Below are 27,955 nucleotides of genomic sequence, written 5' to 3' on the forward strand. Positions count from 1 at the left end.
TTTCTGCTATTTAATGACTGTTTTTAAATGCCGTTTTAAAATGTGTTTCCGCTGCACTATTTCTTAATGCGCTTAATGTCTTTCATTTTTGTAAAGCACTTTCAATTGCCTTGTGTTGAAAGGTGCTATATAAATAAACTTGCCTTGACTTACCAACAGGTGAAATAACAGCACTGGAGAGTAGTGTGTGTCTTCAGTGAACATGCAGGCTGCGGAAGGTGCTGCTCCTCCCCCTGCTGCACCCCCCACCCTGCTGTCCCCCCCCTGCAGCTCCTCAGGGTCAGTCTCAGGAGAGCTCTCCGGCAGCGAGGAGCCCTATCAGAGGTGAGCTTACTGCTTTCTGTCTTTCTGCTCTGTGTGTTGTTGTTCCTTCACTCTTACTGCAAATATTTATAAAAATGTTACGCAAAGTGAGATCCAGATGCTCAGTGCACTTCTCTCTGGAGATCTATACGTTTGTTATTGTCATCTGGTAGCAGATCCCTAAACCACTAACATATGACCCACTCTGCTAAGTCATGTTACAATTCCTCATAGGAATATGGTGTAGATTTTTTATTACGAAACTATACTTCTTCATAGTTCTTAATCCACCAGAAAATCCATGAATGCCTTTTAAACTTCCAATCAAAGTCATATCCGTTGCAGAGAAACATGCTGTTAGATGACCGGTGTGTGGATGTACAATCCTATTTTAGGTCACATTAACTCTACATGATATGAATTGCAGCTCTCTTTTTAGATGATGAAGTTAGATTAAAGGATATACAATACACTATAAAAGATCTACCTGAGGATTTTCTTTTGCCCATATTAGGGAGTGCTTAAAACATAGTTACATTACTTTTAACCCATATTTACATTCATAAGTGCATGTCATACAGCTGCACAGTCCTCTGCTGTTAGTCTTTGCTTTTCAACAGTTGGATTGGACTTAGTGTTCAGTCAGTGGCAGAAATTAGGCTTGTGACACCAGTCCAGCTTTGAGTCTTTTCAGCAAATGCACTTGCAATACTTTAGCTTGTTAAATCTTGTTTTCTTAAAGGAAGTTATGGAGAAATAAATCAAACAACAATAAGGAAATATATCCTCTGTCTTCTAGATAGACTTTTGGAGAAACAGGACATGCAACATTCTTCTTTTAAAATGAAGAACTCCCACATAAAAGAGCCTTTTATTCAAGCCTGCTTACAGCGCAGTCCTCACGCAGCCTTGTAATTGAGAAGAGGAGGCGATTACAACGTTCCTAACTCGGATCAAGAATGAACAATGTGAGCCAACATGGCCTTTTCTAAAACCAAGTCACAATAACATAACTACCATTGTCGTTAGAGCAAATGAACAAGAACAAATGTTCACTCAGCAAAGAGAGTGTTTAGCAAATAGTGTGCAGGTTATCACCCTAACCCTCCACTCAAGTTCCCATCAGATGTCTTCAGAGCTCTCTGGTGGTGTGTGGGCATTGTTAGAACACGCAGGCATTCCTCAGACACATCTGATCTGCTCCAGAAGGAAAAGCAGCAGCTTTGTAAAGATTTAAAAAAAAAGTTTAAATCATTATGAAAAAAGAGATTTAGTTTTTCTGTTGGCATGACTACAGTTAAGAAACTTAAAGATCAATGCGGTTATTTCTCATTATGTAATCAAATGTGTGCATGTATTATAACCCTGACACTCTGATAGACAGTAGGTGATGGTAGTGTCTGATAGGGGGGTCAGTGAGAGGCATGGGGGGTCAGTGAGAGGCAGGGGGGGTCAGTGAGAGGCAGGGGGGGTCAGTGAGAGGCAGGGGGGGTCAGTGAGAGGCAGGGGGGGTCAGTGAGAGGCAGGGGGGTCAGTGAGAGGCAGGGGGGGTCAGTGAGAGGCAGGGGGGGTCAGTGAGAGGCAGGGGGGGTCAGTGAGAGGCAGGGGGGGTCAGTGAGAGGCAGGGGGGGTCAGTGAGAGGCAGGGGGGTCAGTGAGAGGCAGGGGGGTCAGTGAGAGGCAGGGGGGGTCAGTGAGAGGCAGGGGGGGTCAGGGGGGATCAGTGAGAGGCAGGGGGGGATCAGTGAGAGGCAGGGGGGGTCAGTGAGAGGCAGGGGGGGTCAGGGGGGTCAGTGAGAGGCAGGGGGGGTCAGTGAGAGGCAGGGGGGGTCAGTGAGAGGCAGGGGGGGTCAGTGAGAGGCAGAGCACACACAATCTTTGTGTTTGAGTGAAAGTAGCTGCAGCATCAAGCCATAACCTGCTGCTCTGCACTCTCATATGATACATGCTTTCTTTCTGTGGATTAAACATTATTATCTTTGACACACCGACAGTTAAAGAAGCACATGCATACAGACAAAACACACTTAAATGATATCTGTACGACTTAGCCAGAGAATAACAACTGCATAGAGAAAACAGAACCAAATACAGAACATGCTGCAGAGGAACACCTGGCTTAAGGAAAACAAAAGCACTAAGGATACAATACACACATGTATACAATGTTTTAAGCACTAATCACTGTGACACTGACTTGATTCAGTAAAGATCAGGACTTCATGAAGAACCGTACGAGCGGTGATCATGATCCACCTCTAGACTCACACTGAGAGCAGCACCATGATCGACCTGAGCTTCCTGACGGAGGAGGAGCAGGACGCCATCCTGGGTGTGCTGAGACGAGACACGGAGCTGAAGAAGGCTGAGGAGCAGCGAGTGCTGTAAGTCTCTGAGTCACAGGTTCTGGGTACAAACGAATCTCTCGCTCTATCAGTTTGATCTGTCACAGCCATGATGAGTAGAAATGATATCATCTGAATCTTACAGAACTTTAGTAGAACAGTATACTGTACATTGGCTACCTAAAGATGCAGGTGCAGTTAAAATGTTGCTTGCAACGCACCACAGACATGATCTTTAGATTCTTTGCACAAAATGTATGAAATGCTTCAATACTACCATTTGAAATAAAAGCTCTAAATAATGAAGTAGTGACTTAAAATGGATATGTCTGCCCTCAGGAACCTCCAGAAGATGGTGAATGATAGAGGCCAGCTGAGGTACATGACTGGAGAATGGTTCTACGAGATCAAGCAGTTCCGTCACCAGGACCGCATCCACGGCTCCGAGATCATCAGGGCCTCCATGAGACACTCACATAGACCGCTGACTATATGTGAGTGTTCTTTATCCTGCATGGCTGTTCTATCGTGTAAATATTGTGACACTAGTGTAATTCCTAAAAATGCAAGTGTGCTTGTGAAATAAGATACATCTGGCCTCTGTGTAAAGAAGTGCATGAAGAAGAGAACACCAGAAACCATCTCTCAAAATCTTAAGCAAAACAAACAGTGACATGCTCATCAGAGTGTTGGGTGATTAGGGTTAGGCCTTTCAGGTCATAAGGATCTCATCATGTGTTGTATTCTGGTGTGTAATGAACATTTCAGTCTCATGGAGTCAGCATAGCTAACGTCTCGTACGCTATTATGAAAACTCTTATACCCTCGCCTCACCCTGATTGCTGCTAAACAGGATATAAACTCAGCTGATACCTCAGAGCAGTCCAGACCCTGTACCCAGGGCCGTTTCTTCCTATATGCGGACTATGCGGGGGCATAGGGCCCCCGCGGCCACTAGGGGGCCCCCAAGCTGAAAGTTTTTTTTTTTTTTTATTCATCCGAAAAACAAAAAAGTTTAATTCATACACACAAAGATGAACAACATTAGTAGAAGCAGGAGGGCTGAAGCATAGCTTGTGGAAAGTAGCCCTCCCGTGCATCATCCTAATACAGCGGCATTATTGCGTCAAAAACGTATAGAAATGAAGGAGTACAAAGAAATAAAGAAAACAGGAGAACAAATTAAATAAAAGTTAGGGCAGGAAAACAATAAATGCATATATATATATATATATATATATATATATTTTAACATATATATATATATATATATATATATACGAAAACTAGATATAGGGTCATTTTCTGTACATGTCAATAGCAGTTTCAACAACTTTTTTTGGAAATTAAAATACTATATATACATAGGTATGTCATGCACTTGGCAAATTAATAATAATAATAATAATAATAATAATAATATATGCATAATTGCATATAGACATTGTGAACACTTATTTTCAAGTGACTTTTTTTACATTCGTATGTTCACGCTGTGGTCTGGAACTGCTTTTGAATGTTATTAGGCATTTTGTTATGGAAAATGTTGTGCATAATCAGTACTGTTTTAAGCTGTACTATCTCAACACATTTTAATAGATTGAGTTTTTTTAAATATGGGAGTTGTGTGTTCATATTTACCAACACCACAGACTATTCGTAATACTTTTTTTTGGGATGTTATTATTTTTTGTAGATTTGTTGAGTAGCCTACGTGTTTCCCCATATTTCGGAGCAGTATTAAAGGTAAGGGAGAAATAGACTGTTATAAAGAATATATTGTCTTCAAGAATGTTCTTAGTATGATACAAAATACCTATTGTTTTTGACAGTTTAGTCTGTACATAATTTATATAGTGCTTCCAATTGAGTTTTTCGTCAACAAGCAGTCCTAAAAATGTACATGCACCAACTTTTTCTATCTCTGTATTGCAAATCCGTATAATGCAGTCATTTCTACTCTCAGACTTTGTATTGAATAACATGTCATTTGTTTTGGCCACATTAAGGGATAATTTATTAACTGCAAACCAGTTACATAGTATTTTTAATTCTGCATTCACAATTTTAACAAGATCGCCAAGATTATGATGGGAGCAGAGAATTCAAAGTTCAGGTTCAGCCTCAATATATTTGGGGAGAATTAAAATGAGCCGTCTTTATTTGTAGACAGCCAAGCCCCTCCTGTGAGTGTTCGGTGAAGCAGTATATGCTTACAAATCCAATGTAGGATATAAACACGACTAAACTGCAATGATAGCAAAGCTGTGGCTTGGGTTTTTGGAGTAATAAAGTCCAAATCATCGTTGGGCTGACAGCTGAGAAAATACTGCATCTCTTGCATTTATTGACATAGAGGAGCCTTATTATTGTTTACCTTTTTAATATCATTTTTTGTAATTTTCAATTGCTTGGTTTTCGTGAAATTAGCCTGTTTTCCTATTAAAGTGTAACAGATTGATGCATCTCCACAGATCATCTTAAAGGCTTCGGAATTCCCCCCATTGTAGTTAAAAAAACTGTCAAAACTAGGGCCCCCAAATAGCATCTTGCATAGGGCCCCCAAAAAGCTAGAAACGGCCCTGCCTGTACCTCAGAGCAGTCCAGACCCTGTACCTCTGAGCAGTCCAGACCCTGTACCTCAGAGCAGTCCAGACCCTGTACCTCAGAGCAGTCCAGACCCTGTACCTCTGAGCTCTGCTTCACGGGCCTCTCATGTTGGACTGAGGGCCGACTCTCCTCTCCAGGAAGACAGCACTCTGAGCTAGCTGTTAGCATGCTCTTTCAGTAGACATCGCTGCAACATAATACATAGGTGTCTCTGACATAATGTCAGCTCACAATATGATGACAATGTTAGTTCATTCTTTTAAATGTTTTTTGATCAAATCCGGGCCATATTCTACATAAAGCACCTTCAAATGAATGCATGCTTGGAGGCTCTAGACTAGAGGCTAGCTGGGATGTGATCATGGAGACGTATCATTAGATCTGGGTTGTTTTCACATACATCTGTTTGGTAATCATGGCATGAGTTACTATGAATACGTAACTGTCTGTGTGTTGTGTGCTGCAGTGGAACTCGTCCCCCCTGTAATCTGTGGGCTCCTCCAGGAGCCCCCCATGCAGCCCAGCAGTGACAGGTGAGTGTGGGACCCTCTCAGTTAAAACCCTTCCCTTCACCACTCCAGCAGCACTCTGTAGACAGGTTGTTCTACTTTTTAATGATATAAGTTTACTTTATCATGTTTATGTGTTAAGGTTTTGAAAAACATCTCACAAATACGTAGTTTCAGTTTTCATTTGAAGTCCTTAAAGAAGTTCATCATTGGCACAGCTCCATTAGGAACTGGATATGCACACAACACTTGTCAGTAGAATCCATTTGACTCTGGTCATTGGATTTGTTTTGAATGAGAAACATAGAATATGTTTAGCAGACAAGGAGCAGAATAACAGAGGGATTTGAAATGGCGATTCACTCAATGTATGGTCTTCAGACAGAGTCAGCAAACACACAGCTGCCTCCTGCAGCTTTGAAGAAAACTGTGAAGAAAACTCAACAAAGTAAAAACAGAACATACGGTGTATTCTGTTGTGAGCACCATCACATGCTTCAGCAGTAGATTACTTGGGTCATTTGCCAGAGAGGAGTTGTGCACACACTAAATGGATACTTTGTATTTGGCCCCATAATCTTCTTAGAAGGTCAGGTCTCACATGTTCATGTTTTCCACTGCTTCTGAGGAGCGTTTACACATATCATTGTTGAACTCATTCCACAGTGACTTTACATGTGAGAATGTACCTGCCTGTTCTTGATAGCAACTATATATATACATATACAGTTATATATGTATATAACTGTATCAACAGTATCCTTTATGAGAAGAAGTATTGTTGTTTCAGCTGGTAAGTACACTGCTAAAAAAAACAGGCATTGTTAAGAGATTATTGTTTAATCACTAACATGAGCATGCACATTTTCCAATCCAAGATGAAATCATTTGCTTTCAAAAGCCTGAAGTTTGAAGTACATTGTCCACAGCTCTTATTATCATGGTCTATTTTATAGATGTGAGAACCAGAAGTCATTTGAAACACCTAGATCACTTTTACAGTCACCCACAAAGGTAGGATTCTGACTAAAGAAAGTCCAACATTTGAAAAACAGCATGTGCTTCCACATGTCCGTGATTTGCAGATGTTATATGTATTAATTTTCTTTTGTTGAAGCAAAGAAAAAATCCATTCAATAGTGAGGTCATTGCATGTCACACTTTTGAAGAAAAGGACGGTCAGCTATTGGTCGCAGCGGTGGATGACACCCACACACTGAACCAGGGTGAGTTCAGTATCGTCACTCGTGTCTGTGTGTTCTGTCTTAAATATGTTTTGTGAATGTGAGTGGATTACTTGTTCTAATGAATCAACATGTGTTGTGTTTTGAATTGAGTGGAATGCTTGATGGACATTTAGTGAAAGTTGCATTACAAACCAATGTATGCTGTTTGACACCTGGGTGTCAGTGCTAGTTTAATTATTTACAAGCTTAAGAACCACCGCCATTAGCTAGATCTACATAACAGAGACAACCATTATATACTGTATACATCCAAGTTATTCAGCCTGAGTCTTGGTTTTTTCTGCCAATATCTCCAAGTTTGATTAATCCAGTCATAGTGAAATGATTTGGTGCTCAGGCAGATTTTCCCAGGCAGAGAAGGGAAGTGTGAATACACGAGGCCGCCAGACTAGCCAGAGGATTACAGAAAAGAACATTCCAAAGCCTTAATCTTCACCGCATGACTTGTGGCTGCTAGAAATATTTCCGAGGAACTTAAAACAATGTTTTTGTTGGAGAAATAATATGTTCTGAAAGTTCACGCTGATTTTGCTTCTAGATTTTTGGTGCCAGACAAAACAATTAGCCTTACTTACAGTATACTGTATGCAGGCCACAGTATTTTTGAAAACAGTGAAACATTCGATTTTTTTCAAATAAACAGTTGTAGGCTTTTTAAACAAAGCACTTCTCAAGACACCTAGTGTAAACTCATACAGAGAACAAATGTAGGCCTGCTTCCTCGAGGTGTCTCAAGGTACCGGCTTAATAAGTCTTTGGATCCTATATTGAAGAAAGTGTACCAATACCACATTACAAACGTTCTTGTTGTTGGATGATTAGTGAAGGAAGGAAGAACAACGTTTTTGAGCAAATATTTGAACAGGAACACGTGAAACATAACAAACTTCATAGACCAAAACTTTCCAACATTAATGAAAGACTGCGGTCAAAAGTAATAAGGTCGAAGTGATCTCTTCAGATATGAGGCGATGAAAGAACAATAGAGGCTGATGGTTATGAACATGATTATTTTTGTTTGAGGGTTGCTGAAGGTCAGCAGTGATTCAGTTCTCTGTTTGGTTTTAAACACTCAAAGATAAAACACACAGTTGTGTTGTCGGTAAATATTGTGTACATTTGTTTTTGTCTCATTCAGAATCTTCATCATCATTTGAAAGCCGCGTTTCTTATGCAAGTAGCCCTAATGATAGCCTGATCACCCAGAATGCATCTGTTCTAATTGCAATGCCTGAACACAGAACATTCAGCATCTGTTCTCATGACTGTTCTGTTGAGGAGGACGGACCCTGGGCTCAGCAGAATAACTCTGCTGCTCTGCGAGGCATCCTCAAGCACTTGTCCCTTTGTAGCCCTGCAGACCCCCTGCTCTCCCCCCTGGACCCTCCTGCTGAGGCCTGGATAGACAGGAAGCAGGTGAGGTTCAGCCCCACGGTCGGTCGTCACGACGTGGAGTGGCTCCAGGGGAAGGAGCTGGGAGAGCACAGTTTGCTGGACATCGACTCCAACACTCCCTGTCACACAGAAAATAATAGTGACCTTGAGAAAAGTGGCGGTACCGCCGTTGGTCCGTGTATGCCTTCTCTCTATCAGAGTAAAGTGGATTTACAGGAAGGTGAACTCAGTTGCAAAAATGAGGCAAACCTTCAAAAGCAAGAAGCTGGCCAACAGGTCCTTGGTGGTAAGAGTTTTATTCAAAACCAATCAATCAATTAAACAGCCAATCAATCAATAAATCAAACTAACAACCAGTGACTCATTCATCAACATGTAGACATCCTGCCCGTGCATGTTCTTGCTTGTAGCTCTGTTATGCCTGCTTATAGAGAGTGGTGGATAAGAAAAGGAAGAAATAATCTGTTTTATTTGGCTTTACTGGGTTTTAATGCAAACTGATATGGCATTGTGCCATGTGTTGAACTTTCCCCATTGCTTTATTAGAAATATACATTGCTTGTCCCAAAGTAGTGTGGCTGAAGTGCTTTCTTAATAATCTACACAGACAGTGTTTTTTGATAATGGGTCATAGAAACAAAACTTGATTTGATTTGAGGATATTTGAAATGATACTGTGCAGTGTAAAGGGGATACAATGTACATGACTGATACATGTCGTACTTTCTCTCTTTGCAGATGTCTCTGAGCAAAATCATTCAGAGTTTGTAAGCCCTGCCGTGACCACACTCATTTCTGCTGGGCCTCCCTCTCAGGCCACAGACTGGCACCATGGATTCCACAATCATCCCCAAAAAATGCCTGAACAAAAAACTGACATTGCTGTTGAGGAGACCCAAGATACCAAGCCGTCTACTGGCAGCTCAAAGGGCTCATTTAATTCTGTCTCACCAAAGCCTAGACAAAGACTGCCCGGATTATTTAGACGAGAGAAAGAGAAAACTGATGAAGTAAAGACAGGACAAAAAGAAGAGGCGAAGATACCTCAGCAGAAGGAACAGTGCAGAACCAAGAACCTCTCTCCACGTGCTGCAGATATGACTGTGGACGAACCTGCAAGTGTTAAACAAGAAGCTAAAGCTACAGAGACGACAGAGGTCAGAACACTACAACTTACAGCACTGCAGAACACACCCTTTAAAGAATCAGTGCCCTCAGCAGATGCAGACAATCAGCGGGAGGCAGCAGAAGGTAGATTTGTTGAGCTTCCAGAGAGACTGTATAATCTGAAAGCTTTCTGGGAGAGGGAAAACACTGGCCCGAAAGTAATTATATCTGGAGAAGAGTGCAAAGACATCCCCAATGAAGGAATAGATGATTTAATTGGCCATAAGTCTAACATTGATGAGAAGAGCATAAACAACAATCTCTCAAATCAAATGGAAATGACAGTTAAGGATGCTGTCAGCACGTCCCCACAGACCAACTGTGTCGATTTATCTAAAGAAGATGGCACATATAGAGCAAACCCAGTTCTCATCGATGAAGAGACGGATGACTCCCAAACAAGTTCACTAATGGAGTCACAGATTTCTGAGCCACAGAGAAACATCATCTCTCCTGTAACTTCTAATGTAAGCTTCAAAACCCGAAAGCAACAACCGGATTTTCCAGATCCTCTTCCCAGGCAGTCTAGTTCCAGTCGTCAAGAGGAGGACAGACCAGCCAAGAGTAGTGAGGTTAAGGATCTTTGGAAGAAGGAATATAAGGAACACAGGGTAGTCGCTGCAAGAGCCAATAGTACTGTGGTTGCACAGTCAACACCTCACCAATACCAAGAAAAGGATGAAACAGAATATGAGGAAAGGCCTCTCAGCCCTATCAAATCCCAAAATGAAAGATCAAAAGACCAGGATGATGAGATAAGGAAGAGTCCATCTAAGACCTGTCATCCAAGGGTCCTACCAAGAGAGTCCTCCATTCCTCAGAGATCCAAACTGGGAGGCCCTCAGCTAACAACGTTCCCAATAGACATCGACCCCCAAGCTAAGGTGGTTGAAGAGCAACACAAGAAGCCAGTTCCTAGACAGAAGAAGAGTCCATCACATGAAGCGAAGCACACAGTGCCGACTGACTCTAAATCCAGCATAGAAGTCTCCTCTTGCCCTCTCCCTTTACCTCCTGAGGACGTCCACACACAACTAAGTAGTTTAAGTTCCTTTACTTCACCTCTATCTAAAAAGGTTCCAGAGAAGAAGTTGGGTACGTTTACATGCCTGGCCAGATCTTTCATTCCTCAGGACTATCAGCACTACCTGGGGCCTCAGGAGAAGGCCCATGTCCCGCTCTTTAAGCAGGAGACCTCTGCTGTAGCAAAGAATGATGCGGGTGACAAACCAAAGGATGCCCTCACACACTTCAGTCCCACTGAAGGGAGTCCTCACAAAGTCAATTCTTGGAGGGTGCAAACTAAAGAAGACAATTCCAGCCAAAACACAGCGACCCGGGCCTGGTCTCTGTCCCGGGCCAGTCAAGGCAGTGAGCTTTCATTTCTTTCTTCATTTACATTTCCTTCTTCTAGATTAGATTTATTTTAATGATCCAAAATTGGGATTTATTTGTAATGTAAAGAGAAATAAAAAAATGAACAAACAGTTAATGTTTACATAGTAACAATAGAAAGATAGGAAGATTCTTGTACAGTATATAGAAGTCACAATATATAAAAACACAATACAAAAATATAAAGAATAAGTAATAAAACATTATAGTAGACTAAACTACTACTAACACTTAATAAACTATAAACATAGGATATATGTATACATTACAAAGTGTGCGAGGTAGTTGCAGCTTAAACTCAGTATAATATGTACAAAATGTTCAGGGTTTTAGAAGGGAGAAAGACACAGTGAAATCTGGTTAAACAGAAACTAAACAAAGGATCGAGCTCTGAGTTCTCTGCCCTCCAGAGGAGGTGTGCAGGGTTATAGCTGGTGGCAGAAATTACTTCCTGTATCGATAATTAGAGAAGGAGCTCCGCTGTCTGTAAGCAGGAGGAGAGGGTGGGCAGGATAAAGAAATGGATACACACATTACCATGACAGCGGGTGGGGTTATCCCCAGGCGCTGTTCAAAATGGCAGCACACTGCTCCTAACACAGGATGGGTCAAATGCAGAGAAACAATTTCCCCACGGGGATTAATAAAGTATATCAAAATCAAAAATATCAAATATCAAGTGAGTGTGAGAGCTGAGAGTATATCGGCCCTGACAACTTCCTCACTCATCTCAATTCACCTTTTGTATTTCCCCTTCTAACATATAATACAGTTTAGATTTGTATAGCCTTTAACCAGTATACATCAATTCCATTTTGTTTTTGTTCAATGCAGTTTTTTTTTTTGGTTGACTGGCTTTTTGTGATTAAAGAACTGCTAATGCCGTGGATATGAATACAACCCAAATCTGGTGATTGTACCCAGTGTTCACCGTGATGATAGAAAGGCCACTGTTTTGCATACTGAACTGATTTACTAAGCATTATACCTGCGTAAAATACCATTACTTTCCATATATTTAGACAGAAGCATTCCGTTTTAGATGGTTGTTAGTAAACCAGAAGTTGTGCTGAACGTACTTTTCAGAGCTCATTTTTTTCATTTGTGGCAGGTTATGGTGACGCCTCTAGTCCCGTGATCGCAGCACTGAAGAGGTTATCTTCAAGGAGCATGTCATCATCTAAAAGTCTGGAAAACCTCAGCTCACAAACAAGTAACAGAACAATTATTCTTCAGATACTTAAAGTATACTTCTTAAAATAGCTTAAGGTCAGAATGTTACTTCATTATTATTTCATTTGACGTGATGTCATTTATATGGGAATGTATGTGAATAATATTGTCTCTTCTTAGGAGAAGAGTGGACCGGAAATAAATCAAGAGAACACATTAATCAGAGTGTGAAAAACATTAAACTCTTGGTCCTCTTTCTTCTAGGTTGCTCACTCCCTCCATCAGCCTCAACTCTGCCCAGCTCTGAGCAGATGAGAGGCAGTGTGTCAGTGACTGCTCTTAAGAACCACCAGGTGAATACCCAGAACTGACTTTTGCATATGGCCATCACAAAAAAGTATGATCTCCAGTGTTCAACATCTGCACTGCAGTCAGGGGAGTGATGCCTTTACCACTTCAGCTTTCACATCATTCATTATTGCTGAGTTCACAGAGGTTTTTTTCCTGTATGACCAATTTTCTTTTTCTAGGTTTATGTGTTTAACTGTCATTCATGCTCTTCTCTGATATCAGACAGACAGTGACACCTTTGAGACCAACTTTGGCTGGAGAAGAAACACGGGGAGCTCCACGTCTAACCTCAGCCTCTCCTCAGGAATGGCCTCCATGTCCTCTGTATGTCCACATGCAGATCACTAGAGAATTATGTTCCTCCCTGTCTATGGCGCACAACTCCATCGGTTCATACATAAGACATACATCTTTAGAAATGACTCACCATTCAAGGTTTTAAAAGCTCAACTATTTCTTAAAACAGCTGGTCACTACTCAGTGCTTCTTAAAGTGTGGTCCGCGGACCACTGGTGGTCCGTGAGCGCCCCCTAGTGGTCCGTGAGTATATTGGTAAAATTTCACATTTGAAATTAATTAATTAATTAAAGTTTTCCGCACTCTCCCGGGAATATCTCCGCAATGGAGCGAGCTTAAGTTTCACTTTCAATTGCATGATATAGCCCAGATAAACAGCTTCATCACACATGTTGCCACTTGTTTGTAACATTTTCAGGCGATTTGCAAAAAACGATGTGTTTTTGGATATTTGTGGAGTTAGGTGGTCCGCAAGTGTTTTTTTATTGGTTAAGTGGTCCTTGGTATGAACAAGTTTGAGAAACACTGCTGTAGATGGATTTTATGAATTGTGTTGACCAAAAGAAACAGCAATATTTCAAGAAGGATCATTTAAAGAAAGAAAATGCTTTGTATGGGGTTACGGGTCAAAAGACAAACATGAAAAAAAGAATGACAATCAAAGTAATGAAAGCAGTGATGATTGTTCTCTCTGTGGTGAGCAGGTTGGCGGCAGCACCAGCAGCATCTGCCCTGCAGACTTTGAAGTCCAGGGAAGCATCCAGTTTGCTGTGAACTACATCCAGAAGTCTGGAGAGTTCCACATATTTGTTGTGCACTGCAGGGACCTGGCCGTGGCGGACAGTAAGAAGAACAGCTCCGACCCGTAAGTGCTTGATATTTCTGCAACATAAAAATGGCAAAGGTAGAATAAATATCATTCAGCGACTTGGGTTGTGGAAATGGCACTGTTCGGTCAGAAAGGAGTCTGAAACATTTTAAATTACATTTATTACCTCAGAATGTTGAAGATTTGACTCTAAATGTTGTTTCTTGAGTTGTCTGTCTGTTCTCACCTTTTACAGGTATGTGAAATGTTATCTTCTTCCTGATAAAACAAAGTTAGGAAAGAGAAAAACTGCTGTTAAAAATAAAACTTTGAACCCCACCTACAATGAAATCCTCAGGGTAAGAATTTAGTCTTTTACAAATTTCAAATGACATGTATACTTTATTTTATAAACGTTGTTGTTGCCTGCTTTCTCTTTCATAGTACAACATCATAATGGGAGGGTTGAAAACTCAGAGTTTGAACATCTCGGTGTGGCACAACAACACTTTTGGGCGGAACAGCTTCCTTGGTGAGGTGGACCTGGATCTGTCAGAATGGGACTTCAGCAACACACACATCAATGAATATGCACTTAAAGCCAGGGTAAAGGCTTCGTTTATTCTACACACTCTGTGCATGATAGAAGTGTTTGGATGATTTTAACTCACCCCGCTGAATCCTTCAGGTCTCAGCACAAAGTCCAGCATCTTTTCCTGGGCAGCAGGCGGACAGCAGGGGACAGATGAGAGTGGCTCTCAGGTTCCTGCCGCAGACGTCTCACAGTGAGCACATGACTTCTCACATGGGATCCATTCCATTCTTGGAGTTGGACTGCTTATTTTTGTCTGATTGCATCCACAGGAAAGAGGACATCAAGGATGGCGACTGGTGAGGTGCAGATTTGGGTGAAAGACTGCAAGAACCTTCCTCCGGTCAGAGGAGTTATTATTGACCCGTTTGTGAAATGGTAGGATGTCCTGCAAACTATACACGGAGACACTAAGAGTTAGAATAGTAAGAACAATCAATACATTCATAAAGATTATGAATGGTTGATTGATCTAATTAATCGTAAGAATAACAAGAAAATATTAAAATAAATGTAACATAACTGTGAGAGATTTTTAAATAGGCCAAAACATTTTTATAACACAACCTGTTATTTTATTTTATTTTAACATTAATATATATTGGTTTATTGAAGGTCGTTTTTTTTTCTTCATTCCAGCAGTTTCATTAATACGGAAGAGGATTAGGGCCACATTAAAACAATTTTTGTGAGGATTTGAAAAAAAAATGTATTTTTTTTGTTTTGAGAAAAAAGTCAGAATTCTGAGATTAAAGTCAGAATTCTGAGATTAAAGTCAGAATTCTGACTTTTTTCTCAGAACAAAAATAAATAAATTTTGGGAGAAAATTCTGAGATTAAAGTCAGAATTCTGACTTTTTTCTCAGAACAAAAAAAAAACTTTTTTTTTTCAAATCCTCCCAAAAAAAAAATCATGTGGCCCTAATCCTCTTCCGTACATTAAAACAATTGTGTCAGTCAAGACAAACTGAGCAGAGCCAGTCATGTGATTGGCTTTCAACAAAAGCCTTTCACGCTGTGAGATAAAAACAGACAATGACCTTTAAAGCTCACCTATGCTATATTTGAACAATATTATAGGGCCATATTTTTTTTGAGCATAAATAGTACACTATTATTTATTTAAAATGACATGCATCCGCTAAGAGAAATAGTCCGTTGTTACTGTTTGAACGTAGCAACGGCAGGAACTGCTTGACAGCGGTCTGTCTGTTCTGGATTAACAACGTGTCACGTGTTCTGAATTGACCAATCAGAATCGAGTATTAAACACTATCTGACCATGAATTGAGTTTGATCCTAAAATGGCAGGGAAGAAATGCACAGCTAAGCGAAAATATGAAGACGAACATAGGACGTTTTTAGTAGAGTGGGGAGAGTTCATATTTTTTGATCGAACGCAATTGCAAGCCATTTTGCCTTATATGCCAGACAGCATTAACCCATTTCAAGGCTTCAAATCTTCAGCGCCATTTCACCTCACTCCATGCTAACATCGACCATGACTTCCCAAAAGGTACGGAACTTCGCAAGCAGAAGATAAACACCTTGAAAAGTCAGGCAGAAAAGCAGACACAGTTTTTCAAAAAAATAACGAAGCACTCGGAGACCGTAACGCTTGCATCTTATCAAGTTGCTTGGAACATAGCACGAGCTAAAAAGCCGTACAATGAAGGGGAGTTTGTTCAAAAATGCCTCAGTGACGTGGTTGAAATCTTGTCTCCAGAAAACAAAAAACTGAAACAAGCAGTATCAGACGTCCAACTGTCCCGCCACACTGTTGAACGCAGAATATCGGACATTAACACCGCCATTGAAGCGCAGTTACACTCTGATCTTCAAACATGTGAGTTTTTCAGTGTGGCATTGGATGAGTCTTGTGACATACAAGACAAGCCTCAGTTGGCAATATTTGCACGATCAGTCTCAAAGGATTGTGTTATAAAAGAAGAACTCCTTGATATTGTGCCATTAAAAGACAGAACCCGTGGCATCGATGTAAAAGAAACAATGATACATGTGTTTGTGAAAGCAAATGTGCCCAAACAGAAACTAACTGCAATAGCCACGGATGGAGCGCCATCAATGGTCGGATCTGTGAACGGGCTTGTGAGGCTGTGCAACACATTTCCCGAATTTTGGAATTTCCACTGCATCATTCACCGGGAGCAACTTGTGTCCAAATCACTGAATTTAGACAACGGCATGAAGCCTGTGATGGAAATCGTAAACTACATCCGCACGCATGCTCTTAACCACAGGCAATTTAAGAATCTCATCGCTGAACTCGACCAAGGGCTTCCAGGAGACCTGCCGCTGCACTGCACTGTGAGGTGGCTTTCTAAAGGCAAAGTGCTGTCTCGCTTCTTTGAGCTGTTGGATGCTGTGAAACTGTTCATGGAACAGAAGGACAAGGATTATCCGGAGCTCTCAGACCCCAAGTGGATTATGGATCTGGCCTTTTTGGTCGACATGCTGTGTCATCTGGACAGACTGAACCTGGATCTGCAGGGAAAGTTAAAAATGCTGCCTGACTTAGTGCAAAGTGTATTTGCGTTTGTTAACAAACTGAAACTGTTTAAGACACATCTTCAAAAGGGAGAATTAGCGCATTTTCCCTCTCTGCTAAAAGCAAGCGCACAAGCCACCGGTGCCATCGGGAAAAAGCAAACAGCCCGTTATGCAATATTGGTTGAAACCCTGCAGGAAAACTTTGCGACCCGGTTCCATGATCTACATGTGAAAAGGCCACAGATTACGTTCCTCGTCGATCCTTTTAATGCTGAGACGGACTGTTTGAAAGCCCCGCTAGTCAAGGACGAGGCGGTGGCCGAGTTGGAGATGATCAAACTTTCAGAGGATGACCGACTGAAACCTGTTCTGAGGGAAGGGACCCTTGAGTTCTGGAAAACTGTGCCGATCGAAAAATACCCAAATGTCAAACGGGCTGCGCTCAAGCTACTTTCAATGTTTGGGTCAACATACGTCTGTGAGTCTGTGTTTTCTACCCTGAGACACATGAAATCCAAGCATCAATCTGTTCTGACTGACACACATGTGAGAGAATTGCTTCGAGTGGCCACAACGGAATACAAGCCAGATTTGAGGAGGATTGTTCAAAGCAAGGAATGTCAGAAGTCTCACTAATTTAAAGTAAGATAAAAAACCTTTTCAATTTTGTTTACTGAGAGTTTGTGTGCGAGTGCACACAATGTTCATTGTTATGTTGTTATGTTGTGCCATTTACAATAAATCTGTCTGAGCAGAGCTGTGTGTGTGTGTGTGTGTGTGTGTGTGTGTGTGTGTGTGTGTGTGTGTGTGTGTGTGTGTGTGTGTGTGTGTGTGTGTGTGTGTGTGTGTGTGTGTGTGTGTGTGAAGTTTTATATTTTCATTTTATCTGTGAGAGAGAGAAGGGAGGAAGAAAGTGAAGGAGCACAGAGAAAGACTGAGAACAAAAGAGAGAATGAGGGAGGGGGGGTGCACGTGCATCTGTGACTGTGTTTGATGTGGCTCTTTGCAGTAACATAGTCAAAATGTTGGCTCTTAACTTCAGACTGGTTGGCCACCCCTGCTCTGGACGAACCGGAGCCTGAAGGCCGCCCCTCTGCTTGCCAGGTGAACCAGGCCATGTCCCCCCTCCTCCTTTGGCAGGAACAGGACGCTCTGAGGGACCCAGTGCATGCGGTCCCAGAAGAAGTCCACCATGAGAGCCTGCACCCTGGACAGCAGGTTTACGGGTGGGTCGGTGCATGCCAGCCGGTGAGCCAGCATGGAGGAAACAAGGTTGTTTAAAATAAGGATACGCCCTTTAAAAGAAAGTTTCGGAAGGATCCACTTTCACTTCTTTAACCGGCCTTCCACTTTCTCTATAAGCCCGTCCCAGTTCTTCAAAGAAAATGTGTCTCTACTTTAACCCTGCCCTTCTTCAACCAAGGCCCCCAGGTAACAACAAGCTGTCAATGCTGCCCTCTCCTACTGCTAAGGCCTCACTTTTCCCCCAGTTGACTCGAGCAGATGAGATTTTGCAAAAGTTGCTCACAGTTTCAGTTAAAACATTGATGTCATCTTGTTTTTTAACAAAGACCATTATGTCATCCGCATACGCAGACAATTTAAAAACATCCCTACAGCCAGGAAGAGAGAAACCCTGTAACTTTGACCCGGTGTAAAAAGGGCTCTATGGCCAGGGAGTAGAGCATCCCGGACAAAGAGCAGCCCTGTCGGACTCCTCTCTGAGCTTCAAAAGGAGCACACAAACTACCGTTTATCTTCAGTACACTCTCAATGTCCCTGTACAAGACCTGGATCTTGGCTATGAGACCAGAGCTGAACCCAAAAGCTTCCAGCGTCTGCCACAAGTACTGGTGTTCAACTCGGTTAAAAGCCTTTTCTTGGTCTAGAGAAATCAGACCAAGCTCACAGCCCAATGAACCGGAGAAGTCCAGAACATCTGGAGTCAGAGTCACGTTGTCAGTTATCAACCTGCTGGGTACACAGTATGTCTGGTCTACGTGAACGACATGCTCCATCACTTTCCTCAGCCTCGTCGCTAACACTTTGGAAAGCAGCTTGTAGTCGGTACAGAGTAGAGACACAGGACGCCAGTTCTTAATCTCCTGCAGGTCTCCTTTCTTAGGGAAGAGAGTGAGCACAGCTCTCCTGCAACTCAGAGGCAACCTCCCGTTACTTAGACTGTCTCTGAGCACACTCAGCAGGTCGTCACCTATAACTGGCCAGAGAGCCTTATAGAAGTCTGCAGGCAGGCCGTCTATGCCAGGAGCCTTCCCACTCTGCATGCACTGCAGGGCCTCCTGCAGCTCCTGGGCAGAGTGCTCCGCCTCCAGCTCAGCATGGTCCTCCTCAGGGACGTTAGGAAGGCCCTCATAGAACGACTGCGCCACCTCTGGCTCGGCCTGGAACTCTGTTCTGTAGAGCTCTTTGTAGAACTCCACAGCACACTGACGAATGTCGGCGGACTCCTGAAGCAGCTGCCCAGCATTGGATCGAGTGCATCAGTCTCCTCTGACCATTCTTACGCTCCAGACCAAAGAAAAAGTGAGAGGGAGCATCCATTTTCACGATGTTCTGAAACCGGGATCTGAGCAGAGCACCCTGAGCAGAAAACCCAGCAGGTCCGACAGAGCTGAGCTTTTACTTTTGAAAACTTCAACATGTTCTCGCTCTCCTGTGGAGTCTGCCAATCCCTGCAGCTCCACCACTTCTCTCTCCAGAGCTCTCAGAGATCTAGCCATGTCCTTTGTGACATTGAAAGTGTACTGTTGGCAAAGCTGCTTGATCTTCACTTTACCTACATCCCACCACTGCTGAAGAGAATTGTACTCACTCTTAGATAAACGGTAGTTTTCCCAAAAGAATGTAAAAACATTTTTTAAATGGTTGCCGGCCAACAGAGAAGCATTAAAGTGCCAATACGCACTATTACACTTAACATGATTAATACAAAGTGAGACTTGTACGAGGGAATGGTCAGAGATTCCCACTGGACTGATGGAGCAGCTTCTGCTCACATTAATGTGATGGTTAAAAACATAGACACGATCCAGCCTAGCCAGAGACAACAGGTTATCCCTAGAGTGCACCCACGTGTACTGCCGCTGGCCCGGGTGGAAGTGCCTCCAAACATCACACAGCTCAAAGCTTTCTGTTAGTCTTATTAAGGCACTCTTCGAGGCAGCATGCGGTTCCTGGTGGTTCCTATCCAGCACAGGGTTCTCTGTTGAAGTCACCCCCCAGGAACAGATACTCCCCACTATCACAGGTGCTAAGAGTGTGTTTCAGTTTCTCAAAAAACAAAAGCCTCTCTGCGCCCACACTGGGAGCAGAAATATTTATAAAACATATTTTAACTTTTTCAAATTCAGCATTTATTTTGAGCAAGTGTCCTGATGACCTCATCGACCGTACAGGAGAAGGGTGTAAAGCCCCTCGCAAAGAGAATGGCAACCCCTCCACTATTGCTGCGCTTATGGCTGAAGAAGCCCTCCCCCCCCGATTCCCTCCTCCAGTCACTCTCGTTCTCAGCAGTACTGTGAGTTTCCTGGAGAAACGTTACATTTAAACTCTTGTTTCCTAATAAAGTAAATAAAGATGCTCTCTTAGCATCCCCTCAAGCACCGTTAATGTTTAAAGAGCCCAGCTTTATGTCACTCATAATGAAATTATAGTTGCATCCTAACAAAATCAAAAACCTGGCTGAAGAAAAATAAAAAATAAAACCAAGATGTACTTATTCATCATTCTTTGGAGTTTCCCCTCTAATCCTCTGAAGTATCTTCTTTAACCGAGCCTTCTCTGGGCCGCTGAAGAAAGGTTCCCCTAAGGCAGGGGTGGCCAACCCGCGGCTCTCGAGCCGCATGCGGCTCTTTGCCTAGTTTCATGCGGCTCTTCAGTTCATATCGAATTTTATGTGTGAGTTTGGGGGAGAGACACTGACTCTGTCCTGACTAGTGTTGCACGGTGTAACGATACTTGAAAGGTATACCGCGATACTCTGCCGTTAAAAACGTTACGATTCCTCCGTTTCATTAGTATCGGTACTTTAAGAATGACGGGGGAAAGTACTCCGGTGAGAAAGCGCCGTTTTAATAAGAGCCGTGTGTTCAGCGCTCTGCTTCCACTCCCTGCACTGCAGCCGTGCCTGCAGTCCCGCCCCTCTCAAGCACGTTCTAAGTCCCTCCCCTCTCAAGCACGCTCTAAGTGCCTCCCCTCTCTCGTGCACGCGCTAGCTGCAAGAGCATTTGAGAAAACGAGAAGCATGGTTGCAAGTGGGAGTGCAACTGCCGCTGCGCCTTGGCTTGTTGACAAAAAAGACGCCAGAAGCTAAATGTGGAAGTATTTAGGGAAACCTATCGTTGATTAAACACTATCCAGTGTTTCCCCTACCATTGTCTTGGAGGGGCGCTGCGCCCCGCCAACGGAGCCCCGCGCCCCCCCCCTGAAATTCAAGGTGTTTAAATATATATATAGCACCAAATTGCAAATAATCTATGACTACTGTCACTTTTCACATTGAACATGTGCTCTTTTATTAAATAAACTAAACGCTTTCATTTTAAGTTGTGGGTTTAGTGTTTTTGACCCTAAGAAACACTGATGCATTAATCAATAACAATAATCCACAGCTCCTCTCTCTGCTCCAGAGGATTTAAAAAATATATATCCCAATGCCACAAAAATGCATCAGTGACGTGGCTGAAATCTTGTCTCCAGAAAACAAAAAACTGAAACAAGCGGTATCAGTGACTGTGTGTTTGATGTGGCTCTTTGCAGTAACAGAGAAAAAATGTGGCTCTTAACCTCTGACTGGTTGGCCACCCCTGCCCTAAGGCTTCTTTGCGCCGCATGAGAACCCTGGAAGAATTGTGAAAGATCTGCAAATCAGCAAAAAAGTCATCTAACTTCACCCCCCTCCACCCCTTAGTTTCCGCCAGAAAGGATCTGATCCTCTGGAAAGAATACTCCTCTCCCTTTGCTACCTCAACGATGTCAAAGAATGACTCGTTGTCACTGTCCTCTGAGTCCTCTGAGACTCCCTCTGGCTGAGAGGAGGAACACAGCGACTCCTTATTTGACACCTTCCCTTTCTGAGCCACACTTCCTTTGCTCACTTGTTCGTTTTTCCTTTTAACAGGTAACCTTAACAAATCCTCATCCATTACCTGAGTGTCCGTATGTGTGATACTGTGTGTACCGGCTGCCTGTGTGCTTTCCACGCGTGAAACCGTTGGCTCTGCCACGGACCGACTGACCTGCGGTTCCACCACCGGCGTTTCCGCCGCGGGCGCGGGCCCGGCCGTGGACAAAGCAACCGGCAGCGGCTTCGCAGCTGGTGCGGACCCCAGCACCGGCGGCCCGGCCGTGGACAAGGCAACCAGTAGCGGCTCCGCCGCGGGCACCGTCGGGCCGGCTGCGAGCGCGGACACCACGGGTGCGTCACCCGCACTCTCCGGGCACGTCACCCGCACTCTCCGGGCACGCGCGGATCAGGTGTCCTGCCGCTCCACAACCATAACATCTCAAAATGTCAGACGTAACATGCACAGTATACACAAAATCATCAATTTTAAATTTAAGAGCCAGATTAAGTTCCCCTTCATCCTTCTTCAGGACCATAAGCACCTGTCTCCTAAAAGACACAACGTGCTTGAGATGCGGGGATTTACAGCCCATGGGGATCAACTTAATGGGAGACGCAAGCTGCCCGTGTCGAGCCAGCTCTCTCTCCAACAACTCGTTTCTCAGAAACGGGGGTACATTAGAGATGATGACTTTTTTAGCTGGAGTGACAAGGGGTAGCACGGGTAACAGCGTCCCTTTAATCACTAGCCTGCTCTCCACCAGCTGGTTAGCTTTCTCCGTGCAGTCTAAAAAAATAACCACTGCACTATTCATGCGGGAGGCAGATTTAACTCTGCCATATCCCACCACAGCCCCCACAGCCAGACCACACTCCTCCACCGACACACCGACAGGTGGAGAGAGCTTGATGGCGTGTTGGCGAGTCAGCTTCTCTAACACAGCGCAACTGCCACGGAACGCCATGCCGGGCGGCGTGACTGCAGCTGCAGCCGCTAGACAAACAATTAGACAAACAATTCACCAGTGCAACCAAACAACACCACCAAAAAACACCAAAGTCGGTGAAATGATGCACAAAGATATACACTATCACCCAGAGAAAAGTGAATTGTTAACAATGGTTTGAAAAGTTGTAAACTTTAAACGATCGCTCTCCGCTATACTAACCGGTCCACTCACAATCAGAGAGAGAGCGAGAGAGAGAGAGAGAGAGAGAGAGAGAGAACTCTGTTTTCCAGCCTGAGTCTATATTTCATTTATTGTTTTAGTTGTGTGTGATTTAATTATTTTTCTTTAATTTCATGGATGTACTTGAATTATTATAATATATTATCTAGGGCTGTCAAGTTAACGCGTTAATAACGCGTTAATAACGCGTTAACGCAAACAAAAATGAACGCCACTAATTATTTTAACGCGATTAACGCATGTGTATTTTTGTCCTCGGCCGCCCCGTAGTTTTAGAGCGCAGTTTAAAATACCATCTACAAGCTGATGCTGACAGCCCCGCTCCTGCTGCCTGCTTGCGGCAGACCACACTTCCACGCTCACCGGTAGGCACCGACTGGCCACCTGGAGGACCGGGAGGGTGTGTGTATGTGTGGCCCGAGCGAGAGAGACCTTACGTGTATTGTTGTTGTTAGCATCTGGTGCTAGCTAGCTGTGTTAACGGATATAAGGAGCTGTTTCAATGAAAGCAGAGGAGCGACATTTCGCCGACAACTGCGCCGAGCACTTGACTTTATGCAGGAAGCCAGACAGTGGGACATTGTACGAAAAGTCAGCACACTCAGCACGGATAGTGATGATTGCAGCGTCCAGGCAGCTCCCATTCGAGCATATGCCTTGAGTTGCACATAGCTCCAACGAACACACACACACACACACACACACACACACACACACACACACACACACACACACACACACACACACACACACACACACACCACACACACACACACACACACACACACCACACACACACCCACACACACACACACACACACACACACACACACACACACACACACACACACACACACACACACACACACACCATTTGTATTGTATTATTGTATGAGAGAGGTTCCAGGTTGAATTGAGGTGAATATTTGTAATGTTCAGAGGCTGTTGTGTTTAATATTCTTGAGAATATTTGTCATTGTTCAAATGATAATAAACATTAGCATAAAGCATATTTGTCCACTCATATGTTGATAAGAGTATTAAAAACTTGGAAAATATTCCTCTAAGGTACATTTAGAACAGATAAAAAATGTGCGATTAATTTGCGATTAATCGCGATTAACTATGGACAATCATGCGATTAATCGCGATTAAATATTTTAATCGACTGACAGCCCTAATATTATCATTATGTCAGTGGTCTAAGAGGGTCTTACAACGGTGCCAAAAATATTATCCTTTATCACAATAATTTTCGCAGTGGGCTCCGCTTTCTCTCTCGCGGGTTTACCACAAGGACAGTACCTTTTATATCCGGCTTCTTTACGCATATTCTCTTCAGAAAAGTGTTAGCTCTGAGTTTTAGCGATACTTGCTAACGTAAACAAAGACCATATTACTTCCAAAACACTTCGCACATTGTTTCTGATACAGTGACGTTTCTGATTATGCCATGTATAAAATATATCAAAAAGTGCATTTTGCACAACAGATGACCTTTAATATAAAACGTGCCTGATTAAATTCAATATGACCTGTTAGTGTGAGATGGAGCAGGATACACTCACATTTACAACATGAGCTAAGATTCTATGATTATATTAAATATTTTTCAATTTGATTTATTAAGTTTATAATACCCGATTTATTTAGTTTTGAACAGTTTGTGTCTCCTTCCTTTCATTTTACTTAAGTACCGTGCTTCCTGACACGAGCCAAAAAATCAGTCAGAAGACGCGTGTGGTGAAGCGGACGGCCAACCCCATGTTTAACCACACCATGGTGTACGACGGCTTCCGGCCGGAGGACCTCAGGGAGGCCTGCGTGGAGATCACAGTGTGGGACCACGACCGCCTCAACAACCACCACATCGGTGGTCTGAGGCTGGGGTTAGGCACAGGTGAGACCCCCGCTATCACTCTTCTGCTGGGTTGGGTACAGATTCTTACCTCATGTGGTCAATTTGTGATTTGTGATGTTGGGCAATATGAATACAATAATAAAATGAGCATTGGTTTTAATTGGTTCGTACATGGTCACATGGGATTAAAGTGTGATCAGAATGTGCGTTCAATTAGTTTACGCTGAGTGTGCATACTGTCCAGATAATGAACAGATCAGACATATTGCCTCTTCTGGAGATGGTATGCAATAAACACTCTTATTTATCACAGCGAGGGCTGTTTGCGTAGATGTAAATTGGGTATTTGTTTCGGCCTCACGCTCAAGTAGTAGATGTTTTAAATGTGTGTGTCATTTGTGTTGCGCTGTGTTCAGGGAAGAGTTACGGGACGGAGGTGCTTTGGATGGATTCAACGCCAGATGAAGCAGATTTATGGCAGAGGATGTTACAATCTGATGGTGAATGGGTGGAGGATGTTTTATCTCTGAGGAAGTTAGTGATGGCAAAAAGCATGTCAAAGTGAGATTGTATAAAATGTGTTGATAAATGTGATGAAACGTTACGAGAGCACAGCATGTGGATGGATCTTCAACACTCTGTCTGATGGGTATCGTATCTGTATAACTGATGATCATCGTGTGGTACTTTGGTTTTTACAGCCATAACTACGAGTTCAATTTGTCATTTAAAAAATGTTGTCACGTTTGTAGTTTTGTATGTTTGGGTTTATTTTGCTGTTCGGTTCTCCCTGTCTTGTTTTCCTCCTCGTTTCTTGTCTGGTCCTTCTTCCTGTGTTTTTCCTCCTGTCGTTAGTTTCCCTGGTGTGTCTAGTTGTCTGATTGTGTTCACCTGTGGCCCTTGTGTTTCTCCTCCCCTGCCCGGCTGTTTCTCGTCCTGTGATTACCCCTCCCTGTATTTAGTCTTGTCTCTTCCTGTGTTCAGGGTTGGTTCGTCTTTTTTTTGTGACTGAGTTCACCGGGGAGTGTTCTGTTTTGTCCAAGTTATTTTTCAATATCCTTGAAATAAAGGTTAATCTGAGTTATCTGCATTTGGATCCTGCTTCCTTCACTCAACCGTAACAAATGTAAGTAATTATTTAGAATACATGTACAAAATGGGAAGAGGATACAATCTAAATGTTTAACTATATACTAAGTTAAATTCTGATTGAGCTCTAATGATTTGTAAATGATCCTGTTGTTCAATGATGTGGTGATTGCATCAATAAACAGAATATTATTGTGACTTTTAAATGTGGTTATGGATGTAATGGGTACAGTGTTTCATTCATGTTTCAAAAAGTCAACACTAGAAAATAGACAGTACAGTTGAGTCATTGTTATTAAATAACAGAAACATTATTAGATTGATCATAGTTTTACATTCAGCCATGAGTTTTGCACCTACAGTGTCATGTGATGCACATTATGCATTATGGGTAGATAGGGTTTAAATTGGAAGACAGCAATCCATGTTTGGCAGAAATGTCTTTATAAGCTTCCAAAGAAATAAAGAAGTCCAAGGCTGGGTCAGCATGCTCGATATTTATGCTTTCATTTTCTAAACTGTATTTATTTAGGTGCTGTTATATTCACTCTTTTCAAGTTCTGCACTGTCGGATATTTTTATTATCTTCATGGACCACTAGAGCCTGCTGTTAATCCGCAAATGTGAACAGCTCTTGAGAGAAATATTTCCAAGCCTCACTGCAAACCATAGCCATTTGCTACCACATACTGTACCTACATGTATAACCAGAGCAGAGGTGCGGCCCTCAGATTATTTTATAAACAACGTAATTAATAAATACAAAATGTTTTACTTGTAGTACTGATACCGTCCAATAGACTCCTAGTTACGTCACGAGCTGCGTACATGATTTCGTTCGGCAGCCAAATACCGCAAAATAATCTGACGCGTTTGTGTGTATTGTGTTTGTTTCCCAGGGAAACACTCACAAGAAACACGGCTATTGTTATGCCTGCTGTGACGTTAAGTTACCACTTGTAATCATGCCTTTGCAAGCTTAAAAGTTGTATTTATCATCTGAATTTGGCGAAACAAGTTTTATTTTGGTTCCCAGAATGTTCTTCTGCGTGTCTGTGAGCGAGAGAGAGAGATCTCTTTTCAAATACATTGAAAGTTAGAAACGGAGATGGTTCGATAAAATATGCAAGATAACGTTTATGTTGTGGTGGTTATGATACATAATTCACCATTGAGATTATTGTGTTGCAACCCGGACCCGTTAGTGAGGGTACGGGGGTTTGAGGTCATTCTTGCTAGCTTGTCATGCAGAGCAGCACATGTACTTACCTGTTGTTGATTTAATGGATAATAAAGTGTGGAAGTCCATTCTGAACAACCTGATCTCACCAGAATGCGGGACTCCACCACGACTGCTTAACACCGCATTGCGTGGTGGAGTCACGAACTTTGCTACATTTACGTGTCTGTCTGCACCACCCAAACAACCCCAATGTAAAGTGAATGAGGCTCCTTTGTCGTGGTGCACACACGCATTTCTACAATGTCCAGCAGTGAGCTTTTATTCTATAAAACATTTTTTAAATCTACTTTATAGCTTGTAGTAACTCACGGGAGGCTTCTTTTATTTTATTTGTATTCATAATCATTTGTATTTTGTCAGAATGTATTATGGCAACCCTGTCTCCTAAAAATTACGTTCCCACAGAACTAAACAGCATTCTAAATTACGTTTAGCTAGAAATGTATTTTCTCCCACGTCACGTTCAACGTATCTCAAATACCTTTATTTTCTACATATCTTCTAGAAACATATTTTCTCCCATGTTACGTTTCTCATGAACGTATCTTAAATACCTTTATTTTCTACATATCTTTGCCATTTATTGTCTTGCTTATAATAATGATAATTACGGTGGCCCTGAAGTGCAAGACACCACAGCATTTCACAAAACGCCACAGCATTTCACAAACACCACAGCATTTCACATTGGACGGAAAGGGTATTCCTAGGGAGAACACTTCTTGTTTATGATTGGACAGAGCCAGCCAGAGAAGCACTGCTATGATTGGTTGTTTTTGCTGCC

At 42.6% G+C, this 27,955-nt stretch overlaps 1 protein-coding gene across 5 annotated transcripts; it reads left to right on the top strand.

Moving 5' to 3' along the window:
- Positions 1–288: 288 nt before the first annotated feature.
- Positions 289–26,134, top strand: LOC117537266 (synaptotagmin-like protein 2). Of its 5 annotated transcripts, none has more exons than XM_034202439.1 (18): positions 289–324; positions 2,514–2,686; positions 2,987–3,141; positions 5,724–5,790; positions 6,723–6,780; positions 6,884–6,992; positions 8,152–8,694; positions 9,147–10,946; positions 12,082–12,183; positions 12,408–12,496; positions 12,717–12,818; positions 13,496–13,656; positions 13,856–13,958; positions 14,044–14,205; positions 14,288–14,384; positions 14,464–14,569; positions 24,673–24,878; positions 25,256–26,134. In XM_034202439.1, exons 2-18 carry the CDS (start codon positions 2,586–2,588, stop codon positions 25,402–25,404), a joined length of 4,110 nt encoding a protein of 1,369 aa, XP_034058330.1. In that variant the 5' UTR covers positions 289–324; positions 2,514–2,585; the 3' UTR covers positions 25,405–26,134. The 5 variants fall into 5 exon arrangements, with proteins under 5 accessions (XP_034058330.1, XP_034058329.1, XP_034058331.1 ...); XM_034202438.1 differs by having other exon boundaries at positions 290–324; positions 2,509–2,686; XM_034202440.1 differs by lacking the exon at positions 13,856–13,958 and having other exon boundaries at positions 290–324; positions 2,509–2,686; positions 14,043–14,205.
- Positions 26,135–27,955: the final 1,821 nt, after the last annotated feature.

Source organism: Gymnodraco acuticeps, unplaced genomic scaffold (genome assembly GCF_902827175.1).
Source record: "Gymnodraco acuticeps unplaced genomic scaffold, fGymAcu1.1, whole genome shotgun sequence".
Lineage (NCBI taxonomy): Eukaryota > Metazoa > Chordata > Actinopteri > Perciformes > Bathydraconidae > Gymnodraco > Gymnodraco acuticeps.